The sequence below is a fragment of the Coccomyxa subellipsoidea genome (assembly GCF_000258705.1).
Source record: "Coccomyxa subellipsoidea C-169, whole genome shotgun sequence".
NCBI lineage: Eukaryota > Viridiplantae > Chlorophyta > Trebouxiophyceae > Coccomyxaceae > Coccomyxa > Coccomyxa subellipsoidea.
The window spans coordinates 1,235,766-1,251,491 of NW_005178030.1; the positions used below are offsets into that span (position 1 = coordinate 1,235,766).

The window sequence follows — 15,726 nt, forward strand, 5'->3', positions numbered from 1 at the left end:
AGGAGCGGGCTTACTGACATGCTCTATTGACTGGCTCTCTTATGCGCATGCTGACAGCAGCTACGTGACTGGTCCCTCAGGTTTGAAATAGACCCGCATGCGCGCAGCTGGCGAAGACAGTCATGTCTAACAGGGGGGGCCGCTGAACGTCGCTTGAGCTTAGTTCCTGGTGTCGGGTACCGACAGCTTCTTGTGCCTCTCCTTGATGCCTTGCAGGTGTGCGTGTTGTCTCCCTTGCCACTTGAAATGCCCTGGTTGCTGTGTGTTCGTACGTTTTGAGACTGCAGAGTCACTGCTTATCCCTGCTAGATCCGATCAGAGTCTTTGATTGCAACAATGCTTCTGCCTTCCCTGTTGATCGCTTTCCACAGAGATAAAGCGGTATGTGTGTGTGGAAACAGACCCTCGTTAGACAAAGTATTCAGCTGCTGGAATAGAGAAGCGAGTCTGCTTGCGTTGGAACAGCCGCCAACTACTGCTCTGTACTGGGTAGAATTATACTGTCAGAATCTCAAATTTTGAGTGCCCTCTAGGCAGCTTATTAAGGCATCCCTTCTGTTGTGTCAGGTGCTATGCTCTGCAGAGGTCAAGCTGGTGCCTTACCAAGGAATAGTAAGTGCTGACATACAGGACGAGTCACAGCATTTCTTGTGGCATGCAGAGGGAAACGGGCGATGGTGAGAGTAGAGAAGGAGGCCCCATCGCTCTGCGCGATAGCAGCTCTGACCAGCTGTCAGCGCGCACAAGGACCCATTCATACCAAAGAAGAAGATCGGCCAGACAGCTATTTGACCCACGATGCTCCCAGTGACACAGACGCTTTGTGGCGGAGCTTGTACAGCTGCAGGGCACAGCCTTTGCTGATCTGGCTTGAATTTGCAAGCCGTTTGTTGGTACAGTACACCGTCAAGACAAGAAGCTTCTTTATGCAGTCTTTGTGTAGCCAACATGGAGGTGTACTTAATAGGCAAAGAACCTCTGAATATTGGGTGCTGAAGAAAAAATTCCTCTTTGGATAGAGAGGGACTTTACATTACTCAGTAAATAGACATGTGGGAATCGCACTCCTCACGAATGCACTGTTCAGACACATGACATTTACACTTTGATTGACCGATACATTCTGTATGAAGTACTGGTTACTTCGCAGGTAAATCTTCCTACACGCACCTTGAGATCTCTAAATGCCCAGCATGTCTCACTGGAGCAAGAGTGCTGCATATAACACATTTTCCAGTAACGTGAGACCTTCAGCAACTCATACAAACCCCAATTCTTTGCATGCGACAAAAATTCTTGTCCAGCTGCCACTAAAGAGTAAGTGCACCGGCTCTGCCGCAATTGCTGGGCTCTGTAAACCTGCAGCATCGCTTGAACTAGTGAACATGACTCCAGGCATGCTTCCTCAAGACTATATAGGCCGCAACTACTTGGGATCTGCAGGAAGCGTCTTGTCCACTGCTGACATGGTGGGTTCAAAGGAAGGTTGCTTGGAGGCTGTAGGAAGCTTCTGATTTGGTGCTGACATCATGGTCTTACTGCGAAGGATCATCCAGCTTGTACGTGACCATGATATCATAACTTTTGATGATGTTCCTCCTGCCACATCCACACCAAAGGAGAACTTTTATTGTGTGCTTGAGGATTTTCCCGGAAATCATTTGCTCAGATGGATTGCAGGCGAAAGAAAGGCGTCTAATACAATATGGCTACAGCTTGCATAGAACACCCTTGTCTGATGGACAAACTGTGGGCAATCCAAACAATGCCCAGTCTAGAGCTGCCATGCCTGCAAATTCCTTTATGCATCTGTTCTAAATTTGATGCCGGCATAGATGTTTGGCTGGGGTGGATTAAGAGGGCACACCTGCATTGTGTTTTCTCGATCTCAAGCTGGTCCTGTCAACAGCAGGTATTGTCAACAACAGAGACACACAACTTTTAGCACAATATAAGAGCGACATTTTCTCGCAGAGAAACGCAGGTGCTCCTTTTGCCAATTTCCTTACATTGCTTCCCCTACCTTTTCGTTGAGCAAATCCACGACCTCTTTCTGGCACCTCTTGAACTCGATGTAGTTTGATTGCTTCGCGTGCTCCACTTCCCTCAGCCGCCTTTGCCGGGCTGCGTACTGGGGGTGCCCACGCTGTGTGTTTCTGAAAGCGACATCCAAGGTGCCGAGCTTCTCTGTTCCTTCCCGCACTTTGGCAAAATATTGATTCTTCTTCTCCTGCACAAGCCAGACGGCAAGGAACTTCCGTGTGCCAAATTGAATCAGTGACGCTTGGAAAGTTTCAAGCTGGCACATCTGTATACTTTAAGGGAATAGGATCACAAAAGCAGGGCAGAGGACATGGGGGCTGAGCTCACCTGTAACTCGGTGATCTCACACAGCAGGCCACTTGACTTGCGGTCTTCTTTCCCGAAGAGTCTCTCAGAGATTCTTTTTATACGGTCTTTGCTGGAATTTATGGACCGGCACTCACTATCTAGCACAGCATCCCCTATGTTCATGATTTCTTGGCAGCATTTAACTCATCAGTAATAACGAACCAGCCGTGGGCTTGAAAAAATTCATCACTGCCACTCGTTGAATGTCAGTTGATAGTCACGATGCCAAATCGCCACATTGCCGCATTGCCTGCACCTCTCCAGATCCAGGAGCAGTGTGAAGAGATGAGTCACATTGTGACTGGTCAATGCATGAACGACGGCGTTCCTCCAAGTTTTCATTCCAACGCGAGGACCTTTTCACTTGTCGGCAAAGTTTGAAAGGTTCTTTGCGACCTCGCTGCTCGCTTTTTCAATTGAAGCACTATTTTTTGTAATCCAGATATCCGGCAACTCTGCAGGCTACTGTGGGATTGAGCCACTCGCCAGGTAGTTGCTTCCAACTTTCAACCCAACCCACTAGTCTCTTCAGGGAACCTGCCATGCGTCCTGTCACCAGTTCGGGATCGTACCTGTTGGTATCTGAGAGCAGAAACTCTTGAACGTCTCTCGTGTATGACCTTTCGTAGATCAGCGCTGTGCAAAAGCACAGTGACTGATCATACCGTGTCTGAGCATCTGCTGTAGCAGGCCATTCAGATAATATTTATCCAACATGATCTCGATCTTATTTGCAGGGCTGGCTTGAGCAGTGTACCAAGATGCCTCGGTACGATCACGCCCTCCCGTTCTTTTGCCAGGCTCCGTGCAGACTTCGGGCACTTGCAGAAACTTTAACACAAAGGTCATGAGATTAAGAGTAGCTTTTTCCTCAACTTAATAGTCGCAATATTGACACGTTGAGTACCTGCAGGCGCCACAAGAACAAAACTGAGGGCCAAAACAAGAAAAAAGTGTTGGAGCATTACCAACTCCACCTTCACTTCAATGGCGGGTGTGTTCAGCTAAAAGAAGAGAAACTTTTGCAGTGCCTTGCTCACACTAGTTGCAGCTTACAGGCTGGTCATGTTTTATGCAGGCAGAGGGACACTAAGAGTGCCAAGAAGGCAGCCAGAGATCTAGATGAGGTCAGAAGCAAGCATGGTATTGTCAAGGTCCTGCACGGGGAGGAAGAATTCAGGCAAGCTGCAGTGCACCTCTGCTGCACGCTACCTGTTGGCACCTCCAATTGCTGTCCCAGTGCTTCTTGTGATTCTGCCCTTCCCTGCTCACCTTGCATAGTATGTCTAATAAGTAGTGTTGCACTTAAATGGCATGCAAAATATTCTGTCTGTGCACAGGAGGTTTCTTGAGGGGCCTTACGACACAGCGGAAGAGATTACTGGCAGCTCAGCCCAGGTACTTCCCCTTGCAGTCAGCAATGAGTAAACGAGGGTCTATGTTTGTGTCTTCAGATCTCATTGCAGGGAGCCATCATCTGCGCTCCGTAGGTATAGTCAAATCTGCATATGGGTGTTGCAGGATCGAGGACTATCTGATGACGAAATAATCGCCCGACATAGGAGGGAGGTGGAGGCGGAGATGGCAGCGCAGGAATTTGTATGGTTCTTGACCTGATGTCCAATTCCAAAGAATTGCTTGCTTGCATGCCTGTCATGCGCTATGCGTTGCTGTGGAGTTTCCTCCCTGCAGCTGCTGCAGCTGGGCAGAAGGGCACTTAAGAGCATGCTCAAAGTGTGAGCACTGTGCTAAGCTTTCTGTGTGATCAGATGGACGATCGAGTGTTTGAAGATGGCGACTTTGACCCGCTGTGGCGTCACTCCATGCCTGCAGACGAGTACGAGGTGGACTTCCTGCTGCCCAATGTCACCAATGTGCATGTTGACCCAATTTTGCAATTAATATGGCTTATGCTCTCAGTGATTTACAATTACATGATAGACATTACGTCCCGGCCAAGCTTGAGGCCTTGTGCATGCCACTGCACCCTACAGATTTGTCAAGATGCAGTACTTGTTCTGAGCTTCACAGCATGACATGTGCACAGGATTTCTACTCGAGCATGAAGGGCATGCCAGTGCCCGTTTGTGACCTGGATGAGGATATCCTGGCGGCTCTGAATGCCGAGGGCTGCACCTGGGAGCGATACATCCTGACACGGAACATTGCCTACTGGTAGATGCGCGGCTGAAGCACTGCTGCACTCCTATGCTGACTTCGGGGCACGGCAAGGACTGAAGCCTTGGCCGTTATGAAGCCCAAAGATGCACTCAGAGGCAGGCGTAAACAGAGTATTTGCAGTCATCCCTGAATGCCATATCCCCCGTGCTGCTTGATTGGCATCTTGCTATTGCTGAAGTCCTGCACAATAAAGTCAGTGTGAGCAGCTGATGGCGAAACTTTGGAATCATTCGATGTCACGGTGTCATTCTGTGCGCTGGGACATCACTCCCAGGTGCCAGTATGTGTTTGGTTTTCATGTATAGGATCGTCTCGATGTATGATATGTCTGATTGATCCAGGCTATATATATAATATATAGAAAATTGTAGTTTTCTTAGTGTGCACATGTCGGATCCGTTATGGAGCTCTGTCGCGATTGCCTTGAATATTCTGTGATTACATGGTGTGATCCTGACTCCAGCATAAAGCAATTTTGCATGTAACTCCTATAGTAAGCAGATTAAATTCCAAGATAAAAAATGTGTCCGTCGCATCTGAGCCACGCATCTGAGCTGCTACTTTTGCATAGATACAAGCGGTGCACATAAGTGAAGCAAGCATGCACACATGCATGGAGAAACAGATTGAAAGTGCACGTCTAAACATATCTCCCCCACGGCACATGCTAGATAATGAGAGGCGGCGACGTCAGGGTTATTGTCAGCCAGCCATTAGCACGGCAGCCAGGCTGTCGATGACAGTAGTGCTCTGCAAACGCACATGCACATGTGCACATGCAAGGCTGCTCCGCCCACAGCGCCTGCTCAAGCTCCAGCAGCGACACTTCCATCATCCATCATCAGCCAGCGCATGCCTGCACGGGCAATCCCTTTCTCAGCCCTTCTCTCCAAACAATTCAATTGTGAATATGGCCGCACAGGATTTCAACAGCATCCCACAAAAAAAAGCTGCTGATCAGATGCTAACCTGCCGGCTGTGGGGGCTCAGCTGCAGCGGGTACTCAGTACATGTCCCCTGCTTCTTGATTGTATTGCATGCAAACAAATGCAGCCGATGGCACCCAAGGCCACTCCTGGACTTCCTTCCAGAGCAGCACATCAGAGGGAATGCGCAGCTGCTCCGCGCCCATCTCCTCCATCTCTGTCACCGCCCAGGTCGCCTGCCCCCACCTGCTTGCATGCATGCGCTGTGTGATTAGTCATCGACTTCAAGTCATGTCCAGCATTCTGATGGATGGCTCATGACGCCATCCTCTGACAGCAGGTCTCCAGCAGAGCAACATGCTACTCTATCGCAGAGATGCCATTCAGCCCAAATCAAAAATTGAGTCAAAAGTTGGTGGCTGAAACAAGTCTGTGCTGTTCTGGCTGTGTTCCAACAAGGTTTGCTGCAGTAGGTCACCGCTGCCAGGACTTCACTGAGGCGCATGCAAGTCATTGAGAGTTGATGGGGAGCGGTGCAGGTGCGCACACGTGTGGGCAGATGCCACTTGCATCGATCTCCACCCTGCTGTGCCAGTCGCACGGCATGCCCTCGCCCAGCAGCGGCAGCTCCCCTCGCGCCTTGCCGCTGAGCTCCTCGCACGGCCATTCTCCAGCGGCCGGCGCGCACAGAGCGCTGCGCAGCAGCCACATGTCGCCTGCTACCTCGGCACTGTCGCTGCGCGCACTGCCGCCATGCGCATCCCTGACCAGCAGCAGGGTGTCAGCCTGCAGGAATGGACCAACAGATGCAAGCTGCTGCCCCTGCAATGCCCGATTCTCAATCTCTGGCTCATCATGAGGCTCATCACACCCACCCAGGAATTGCACTGACCTCCCTATCAACATCTTAGTCTACTAGATGGCCCTTCAGAAGGAACACATAATAGCAAGCAAAGGGCAGCCTTGGCTGAGGTCGCACCTGGCAATGCATGTGCTCATCGTCCATTTCTGAGCGCAGAGGGGTATGTCATCGATGTTGTCACCCGTGGGGCGCCACTCGATGCCCCTCAGCAGGAGATACACCTGTAGTTCACGCTTGTCGCCCTTCACACAGCAGTGACAACCTCAGGCAGACGGCTATTGGCAACGAGATCTCTACTATGCCTGAGCTTGCAAGCCACAGCCTTGAAGAGCCTCTACGGGTTCCAGCGCCCAGCATGCAAGTATTGTTTCTGCCATTGCCAGCCGTGGCACGAAGGCATGCAGATGTCTTCACAACACTGTGATAACAGAGAAGAAGTTCTCGTGGGCTCACCTCACTGTCCAGGTTGCCGGGAGAATTCAGGCTGCAACGCAGGTCAGGCCCATGCAGCCAGCTCTTCATAGCGTGAGTTGCAGTGTGAAAGGCTGCCCTCGCAGTCGACGCCCAGGGCGGCACCACAAATGGCGGTGATACCTCAGTCTTCGATGCCATGTACTGGGATGTGGACATGCCTGGGGCGAGGCACCTCCCACCAGCCGGCTGGTGCACACAATGCATGTCAGGAAAACTAATGCTCTGGTGAGGCTGCCCCCTCTGGACATTGAAGGACTCGAGTAAAATCCAGGCATGAGAAGTGACACAAGATGTCCTTGAGCATCATCATGATGGACATGTGGAGCCTGCAAACTGGAATCGAAAACTTGGTGCAGAAGGGGTCGACCTGCAGCGTTTGCGCGAACCCACGAGATCCACTTCCGCTCAGTACCAATGAGCCAGGCCAGGTAGGCTGTTTTGTGCTCTGCAGGAGAGTACTCTTCGATAATGGTGAAATATGCGTCGTTAAGACCACCTGCAGCAAGCAGCTGTCTGGCAGAACAGTCGGGGTGACGATTCGGAAGAATTCGATCAAACACGAAAGATTCGAAGACTTACCATGCTCATATCCAATCACAAGCCTTGCTCCGTCAGGCATGTTCACAACACAGAATGGGCCGAATTTATGGGAGACTGAGTAGTCACCCCACCCGCCATATGCGTCTTGTGCCCTGCAGCTCTCAGACGGCACAATCATAGGGATGCTAGAAAGATCTACGATATTTCGAAAGAGGTTACAGGAAGCTTTCGGCAAGAGATACTGATGCTGGATTTAGGTGCAGGAGGAGTCATCGAACTTACGCTGGAGTCCTGAGCTGCTTGTTCACTTTTTCCGAGTGCTCCCAGTTGGTCGGGCCTATGCGGGACTGAATGTGTAGCTCTATGAAACGTGCGTTTAGATCCTTGGGCCTTACTGCGAAAATTCGAGCACACTCGCAAGCACGCCGAGCTACATTCAGGGGCTGAGGCCACGGAATGACAGACTTTCCTTGTACCCCTCTTCTCAGCAAAACTTCTCTCCAGTCGCCTACCAGGCTTGGGCGTGGGGGCATTTGAACACGGTGAAGTTACACAGTCGAAATCTGTCGAGGCGCTTGCAGCAGCGCATCGGCATGTCAGCCAGGGACACCGAGACCCCGTTAGTAAGACATGCAGTCCATGCATGAAATAGGCAGAAAATCCAGAGTAGACAGTGAGAAAGTAAGCTTGTCAATGTATTTACACACTCAAGTCTGCTCCCAGCATTGTCAATGTATTTACAGGACAGACCTTGAAGCCCAGCTGAGATTAACGTTAAGAGCATTTCGACCAATCCAGGGACACGCAACAGCTTGACCCTGTTCTTGTACCGCAAGCATGCTTTGGACAGGCAATTTGCATGTTTCAACTGTATGCTTCAATTGTCTTGAGCTCCATTGAAGGGTCATGCCCGCTTGTGAAGGTGCGCACCTCCCCATTGTGACTCCCTTGGCATGTGTGCTCTGTGATCACGGTGTATGAGAGGGGGCATGCATGCATGAGTGCATGCATGCATAGATCAACGGAACGCAATGAAGTTGCTGGGACAGAATTCGACAGCGAATTACATGCGCCTCCACTCACCGGGAATGGCGGTAAAGACCGTACCGCACGGCACTCAGCCGTCCAACCAGCTAAAATGTCCAGGCATCCGGACATGAGCTCTGGTGGCAGTCCTTGGAGGAGGTTCATGATTTGCGTGAGCAGGTGGACAGCAGCCTCCGCCGCAGGTCCTACGGGGACTCCTGGTGCTGGCCGCTGAGTGTGGCAAGATGGCATACGTGATGGGTTGATGCCAGTAAGAGCAGAGCGCAAGAGATTGCGCCAGTTGTGATGCTCCCTGCTACAGAGGTGCAATTCCCGTGAGCGATCATCAAGAGCTAAATTATTCTGCATTTCTATGACTGCCTGTACATTTTGCCTGTGGACTTTTGTTTGTCAACTTAGCACGATGCCAAATGCCCGATTCAGTCCAATTGTTCTTCTGTGAGGCATCTCACAGGTTCTCACATGCCCTGTCCATGCCCTTGTGACCTGTTTCGATCATTTTGTGAACGGAAAGCCATGACAATTGAGCTTGTGACACCTTAACCGATTTTTTCTCAGCATCATTTCTATAGCACCAGTCAACGCACTCACTGTCTGTTGCCATGAGGTTTGGAGATGTGTATTTTCATGTGGTGCAGTCATGCAGAAGCTGCATGGTGATAGGAAGCACCAATGCACGGAGTGCAGGGGCGTGATCGCAACTGCTTGGAAGCTTCCCAGAAGCTCCCAGGTTCTTGCCATAACAGTAAGCCTTGATGTCTGCTTAAGTCAATGAGCAGACCACCAGAACAGTGGAACAAGCCAGATTTTCCTTGTAATAAGACGTTCAGCAGAACTTGCACGCAATAAAATGTTCCCAGTATGTGCCGCATTATGATTGCACGCTTGGGATTGCATTGCCGCAGCTCGGCACCGCACAATACATAGCTATATGTACCTCCCACACAACATTGACACAGGCGCCAATCGTGAAGTGCGCAATTTGCAATCCAAGCAAAAGCATGACAGCAACACACTGCATCTGGAGCGGAAACCCTTTGACAGATGAGTTGTTGAATCCTTCAAACAGCGGTGCATGTATCACAGGGCAGCCCCGGCAGCTGCAACGTGATGCAGCAGAAAAGCAGCAATGCATCAATTGCTACTTGCTAACAAAAATGCAGGCATGAAGCAATCAGTACGGAGCAGTGTGTGTCCCAAGCTCTTGAGAGGATTCCCCCCCAGCTGTGCATGCCATGGCCATGTGAGGATACGCCAAGGCGCCGTAGTCCTATTCTACTAGCAGTGATGTTGACCAGAGAGCAGCGGTATGACTAATCACCCCGCTACCTCCTTTCATATCGCACAGCTGCAACCTCGCTCAAGACAGCCGTAAGATCATCCTCAAATTCTGTCTGGCTGCTTGCATTCCTAGGCACGCCTCTTTTCACTGTCCCTCTGAGAGAACTGATTTCCAGACTGCTCTGCCTTGTGTGCCGCCTTTGCTGCAGCGGCCTCCAAGCAGTCACAAAATCTGCATGGTTGAGCCCAGGATAGAGAAGGTGCTTCGTGGGCACGCCACAGTCGTGCAGACGCCAGAACATCTCTGCACTCTCATACCTGCACAGCCCATCATTCTTCATGATAAAATTGCAGCTCTCTGATTTTTCCATAAATCAGAGAGTAATTTTGTTCTTGCTCTCTATTGTCCTCATGAGCTATGAGAATGCTGCGTATGGTGTGGCAAGTTGCTGTCGCCATGCTGTGCCTGTGGACAATCTTCAAGGACGGTCAGCCATGCTGGATTCTTTGGTCAACTCAGCAGAGTTTGTGTAAAGACAGACGCACCAGGGGACCGTCAGATCAGGAAGGCTGCTCATTAGCAGGCATGGCGGCAGCTGCCTGGCAGCTGCCATGCTGAACTCAAAATTTTCCTCTGGCTCTCTGGAGCCAGACACTGCACTCTGCTGCCTGCCTTCTGCTTCTGTACAGGATGCTCCCAGCGACACCTATTTGCGAACAAGTCCAGTTTGTTGCCGGAGTTCTTCAAGCCATTGAGGTCAAAGGAGAACTTTCTAGGTTCCTTCCATGGAAAATTCCACCTGAATTGCTCATATCAAGGTCTTTAAGCCTCACCACAAATTGGCAGATGTAATGGGCACCTGGGAGAATGATGCTGTACCTTTGCGTGAGCTGTAGATGGACCCAAAGCATATCCGCCTCTCTGGAAGCCAATGCGCTCTGCAATGGCCTCTCCATGCAGACGCCCCAACCTGCACAGCATGACTTCTCATGGTCCAAATCAATACAGCCATTGTGTGGCATAATATAAAGGTTGGCCACGGCCCAGAGAGAATGCATGGCCTTTCAGAGTTCAAAAGAGTTACTGAGCAGCATTCTAGAATGCGCCGAAGGGATATCTCACAGGGGATCTTGTCCAAGGTGCAGTCATCAACCAGCCAAATGCCTTTCAAGTTGTTAACAAGCATGTCAAACACATATGGGCCTGCGGGTTCTTCAGCCTGGGGCAGTAGTGTCTCCACATTACCCCAGCATGGCTCAAACGTTCACAGGCTGAGATGGGACACTCACTGGGCAGCAGGTTCTGACTCCTTCGGGCCGGAGCTGCGCGCAGCTGCCCTCGCCAGAATGGCGGCCGGTGATTGTGAAGCGAAGCGCGCGGCGCCGCCAATTGCGCGGGCCATTGTCGACAGAAAGTGAACGCCTCGCGCCGCCTCGTACTGGTAGTGCTTCCCGATGTCATACACACCCGCCATGCCTGAACAGATCAAGTGTGCTGCTGAGATGCGCATTCTTGCAGGGATGTGGTTCAGGCTAAGGCTTAGTCTGTCGTGGCCAGGGTATATGTACTTGAAAGAAGACACTGCGTGAACTGCCAGCAAAGAATGTTAGGAGGGCACAACTCATATTGATATAGAAACAACTCACGTTCTCATCCCAGCATGCTTGACTTGAAATTATGAGAGGACCTGGCTTGCAGTCTCTGGCGGCCCTGCTGAGTGACAGGAAACCGATTGCCGATCAGCAGCGCTAGTGTACTCAAGAGCTAGTGTGCTGAAAGGGTTGTTGGCAGCGTGAGCAGTTGACGCGCACCAATAAATTGTGCAGGCATGCGGCAGTCAACGGTGGCAGCTCCCTGATCGATTTCCGTCCTGCTTTCTTTACGCAGGCGCTGTTCACTCGCTGTCATGGCTCTGTGAAGAAGCACCATCGCCCAGAGCTGCGCCCCTGCTGAGTGGCCCAAGGCAGTCACCTGCATTTACAGTCAACATCTCCATGTGAAGAGGTCAAAGAGCACTTCAAAATGTAACTTCCATCACTGAGCTGATCTGCACATGTCATGACCCCATCCTTTGTAAGATTCTTGGATTGTCGTGAATTGCTGCAAAGATTGATGTACCAGTTGTTCAGGTTCACATTGAGCCTTCAATACTGAACTTGACTGCGGCACTATGAGTGAACTTACAGATGCTAGTCAAACAAAGCTGTAATCACCTTGGCCGGGCTGCCGCCATACTGCGAGATGTTGTCCAGGGTCCAGCTAAGGGCGGAGGACAACTCAGCCACCATCTTTGGAGCCCTGACCTCTGGGAACAAACTGTACTCCACGACGCATGTGAGAATTCCTTGCTGGGCAAGTCTCGTTGCCATGGGGGCATAATGCCACTTTGCACCTGCAGCAGCCACAGCGATGCTGCTCTTGAGTCATCTTCCAACCCCAGGAGCCCAGGACCCGCTGTCGCCAACATATTATCTGACACAAGAGCAGGCTGGCACGTGGGTGGTGCTCTTGGGTCATCTCTAATCTCAGGAGCCTTGAACCCGCTGTGGCCAGAAACTCTGTCAACCATATGAGCTGGCAGGCACATGCAACAGCCATTTTGCAGCATGCATGCCTTTTGGAAAATGCAGGCGCACAACTTGATCAAACAGTGCGGGAGTCCGCACCTGATGCCCACACTCCTCCGTGGCAGAAGACGGCAACAGGTCGTCCCGAACTGCTGCTCAGAACTTCATCATCATTGCCTAATGGCTCACTGTTGTCAGAACCAGCAGGCTCACTGGGCGGTACATAAATGTCCATGATATTTCGCGGCATGGGCCCATACCTGCACAGCGTAGGCCGCCAAGGGCATTTCAGATGGGCTTTGCCAGACTGGCATGCTCTCAGGGTTGTAAGAGTCACTTGCCGATTTGTAATTGGTCGTGTACAGGGCAGGACGGATGCTGTACCGGATATCCCGCGCTATGCTGACAGACTCGCGATTGCTTCGCTCTCCTGGATAGAGCTCCAGGGCTCTGTGTGCTCGCAGCGCACGCACGCCTAGTACAACACACTTCCTGCTCAGTGGAGCCTCATGAGTTGTTATCATAGATGAAGACGTAAGGAACGCAGGTGGACACGTCTGACATGCACGCTCTCACCAAAGGGCACCATGGTGAAGGCTCCCAAGGCTTCAGTTGCAAGCAACCTTGTGATCCTCAGTAATGTAACGATCCGTTCTTTGTTCCCAGGACATTCTTGCAACTGAACCTGAGCGGAACAGCGCAGATCTTCATCAATTCAGGCTGGGCATGCCGTTCAAGTTTTGATGGGTGAAGATTTTGTGGCCCATGATCTTGGGCCAGTGACTGATTAAAGTCGGACTAAAAGTAGATATTTGTGATACTACTCGATGTGAGCATATCATACCTTGGCCCCCTTGAAGGCCTCCAAGAATTGACCCATTGCAACAGATCACCGTTTCGGAACGACACCACAAATTGAAATAATCCAATAGAGAAAGGGCCAACACCAAATTCACGGAGCAATCGTCGTGCTCACTAAAAAATGACTTCATCAATTTTAATCGAGTAAAATGTCAATCGTTTCCCAAAGTGACCTTGTAGGGCCCAGGTGGCGACCGTGTAGCGACGTCTGAGCCCAGTTGCCAGTTTTGGCATACAGAGAACTCTATCCATGTTGTTGAAACCACAGAGTTTTGCGATCAGTAAACCGCTTCTCATCTTCCTGTCGCCATGGGAAAGGTACGAGGTGCTTCGAAGTATAGCGTGCGATTTGGGCGCAGGTCTGCATAAATCGGTTTTCACTGTCATCAGATAATTTTCGCTGAGCTATGCAGTCGATGTAGCCATGTGTGAAGCTTCAACATCCAAGAATGCAACATCCGTGTCTTACCGGATGTCCAGGGAGACCCCCAGGAACTTCCTTGCAGATCTTGCAGTCTTGGTGAGCCCTCGTTGCACTTCCTGTCTCCCTCGTTCTTTTATTTCATTTATTTTATTGAAAGCATCATAATAAGTATGGGTTGAATTGCTCATCACAATAGCGGCTTGTCGTTGAATGGAAGTAGGCTGAAGTAGTGTGTATTTCTCTGGACAGGGCTCCACGTCCAACGTGCAGTTGCCATGCTTATAACGGCAGCATCGGTGCCTCACCCAGGCATCGAGGTGGTACAGATATCTTGCACGACAGCAGGACCTGCTCTCTGCTAGGAGACCCTCCGCTGGGCTATTCGCCGTGTGATCCTGGCCCGCGATTGAGAGCCAGCAGAGTTGCTGGAAGCTGCAGCGCCACCCGCAGCAGCAGGCAGTCTGAGGAGTGGTTTGAGGAAGACCCTCTCTCCATTCAAACGGACAGCGTGAGCGAGATAGACACAGACTCAGTGCTCTTTCTCACTGGCAGCAAGCAGTACGACAATCTCTTCTGCGAGACAGAGGAGGACGCAGCAGCACAGTTAGATAGAAGGTGGCGCAGCCTCAATGGCAGCGCATCCACCAGCAGCAGCAGGGACCGGGGAGCGTCCAATCAGGATCCAGTCATCAGCGATCAGCCCACGGAGCTGATTCTGCAGCTGGTCAAGTACGGCAGCGGCTGGGGAGAAGAGATCTTTCCCCGCGCCAGCCTCGTGCAGCGGCCCATAGAGAAAAAGCAGCGAATCCGCAACCGCTCCTCCCTGCCAGACCCCTGGACGGTGAGGGCCCAGTCTTGTTGTGCTGCAGTACAAAGTGGAGAGCTTGAGAGGCCTGCAGTGCGCTGCACATTTTTGTACCTTTGCAGTACACTGCATTTTCTGCACCTTGCGCTATTGTACCCTCTGCTCTGCCTTCTCCTGGTGCCTTCACCTGTCAGACCACTTTTCAGCCCAAGGGAAGCCGTCAAACCTAGCGCGGGCATGCGTGGTGGTCAAGAGTGCTTGCCTGTCATCTAGTACCCCAAATTCAGCCCATCTTGGATGGTTCGGTGTGTGATAGAAAGGGTCATTTCAGTAAGGTGTTGCCGCCGGCCTTGCGGCGTGTGCCGGGAGGCGCTGAGGCAGCCTGGTTGCCCTGTGGGCAGGCGTTGCTGCGCCCGGCTGCGCGCGGCCGGCCGGCCCGGGCCCGCGTGGCCACGGGCCGGCCGCGGCAGCTCGACGCGCCCCCGCGCTCCCCTCCCGGCGCTGACTCAGCCGCTGACGGGGCGCCCCACCTGCTGCTGCCCGCGCAGGAGGGGAGCGCGGAGCGCTACCTGGCCAACGTCTGCGGAATTCCCGAGGCGCAGGTCGACGCCGTTATGTCTGCGGCCGTTGCCTGGCGCGTCACCGCGGCCGGCCGGCCGCTGATCGACCGGCGGCGGCGCTCGCGTGTGGAGCGCAACATCCGCGTCGTCGAACGTTACCTCATCGACAAGTGCGGCGTGCCCCCCGGTGCGCGGCGTTCCCATTACACCTGCCATATAAAAAAACCCCTTTGCTTCACAGTGAGACGCTTTGTTTGCAGACGACCTTACCCGAAACAGGATTGCCTCATTGTGGGCACTCCCCAGTATTATTTACAGGGTGTGAGGCATTGCCTACAGCATTTCCACCCGCTCCATGTCCTTGCTGGGTCTTGTAGCATTGGGATGTGGCCCGAGGCCACAGCCTCCTCCGGCACCTTTCTCATTGACTGAAATCGCTCAAGCTCTAAAAGTGTGGCATGTGCAATGTTGCATCCCTGGCAAGCATGAGCATCCTTAAGGCAGCTACCATTGACTGAAATTGTGGGATTGTTCTGCAAGAAAGGGGAGCTCACTTTCTGTGATGGTGGCCAGCCTTAAGATTGCCCATGATCCACCTGTGCGAGTGCTGTTGGGATGCTTGCAATACGGTTGTGCACTCTCCTTCGTGCCTTTCGCAATGCTGTGTCTCTTACTGAATACCACTTGTGAAGCATCAGTCTGGGCCGTCGTACCAACCTTGCACTGGCTCAGCGAGATTCTAAGTGCGCCTAGTGTTCTGTCTGCAGGCAAGGACGGGGTGGGCATTGTATTTCAGCTGGCACCAG

General features: G+C 51.9%; 3 protein-coding genes across 3 annotated transcripts; 1 reads left to right on the forward strand and 2 right to left on the reverse strand.

The window, feature by feature from the left end:
• The first annotated feature begins 2,796 nt into the window (after nt 1–2,796).
• COCSUDRAFT_33827 (hypothetical protein) lies at nt 2,797–5,032 on the forward strand. Its single transcript, XM_005645701.1, has 8 exons — nt 2,797–2,880; nt 3,129–3,160; nt 3,305–3,385; nt 3,470–3,571; nt 3,732–3,789; nt 3,913–3,990; nt 4,161–4,235; nt 4,439–5,032. The coding sequence occupies exons 2-8, from the start codon at nt 3,153–3,155 to the stop codon at nt 4,568–4,570; spliced, it is 534 nt and encodes a 177-aa protein (XP_005645758.1). The 5' UTR covers nt 2,797–2,880; nt 3,129–3,152; the 3' UTR covers nt 4,571–5,032.
• Nucleotides 5,033–5,274: 242 nt separating this feature from the next.
• Nucleotides 5,275–6,990, reverse strand: COCSUDRAFT_57125 (hypothetical protein; the record flags this gene model as incomplete). The annotated part of the gene is made up of 5 exons (XM_005645702.1): nt 5,275–5,322; nt 5,636–5,744; nt 6,046–6,261; nt 6,478–6,602; nt 6,814–6,990. 5 exons carry the CDS (start codon nt 6,988–6,990, stop codon nt 5,275–5,277), a joined length of 675 nt encoding a protein of 224 aa, XP_005645759.1.
• Nucleotides 6,991–10,988: 3,998 nt separating this feature from the next.
• Nucleotides 10,989–12,520, reverse strand: COCSUDRAFT_43532 (alpha/beta-hydrolase; the record flags this gene model as incomplete). The annotated part of the gene is made up of 4 exons (XM_005645703.1): nt 10,989–11,179; nt 11,515–11,674; nt 11,917–12,095; nt 12,370–12,520. 4 exons carry the CDS (start codon nt 12,518–12,520, stop codon nt 10,989–10,991), a joined length of 681 nt encoding a protein of 226 aa, XP_005645760.1.
• Between the last annotated feature and the right edge of the window lie 3,206 nt (nt 12,521–15,726).

Excerpts from the sequence above, each read along its gene's own strand:
- COCSUDRAFT_33827 (XM_005645701.1), top strand. Across the intron at positions 3,386-3,469 it reads CACCTTCACTTCAATGGCGG|GCAGAGGGACACTAAGAGTG; the intron begins GTGTGTTCAGCT and ends TGTTTTATGCAG. Across the intron at positions 3,790-3,912 it reads TTACTGGCAGCTCAGCCCAG|GATCGAGGACTATCTGATGA; the intron begins GTACTTCCCCTT and ends TGGGTGTTGCAG.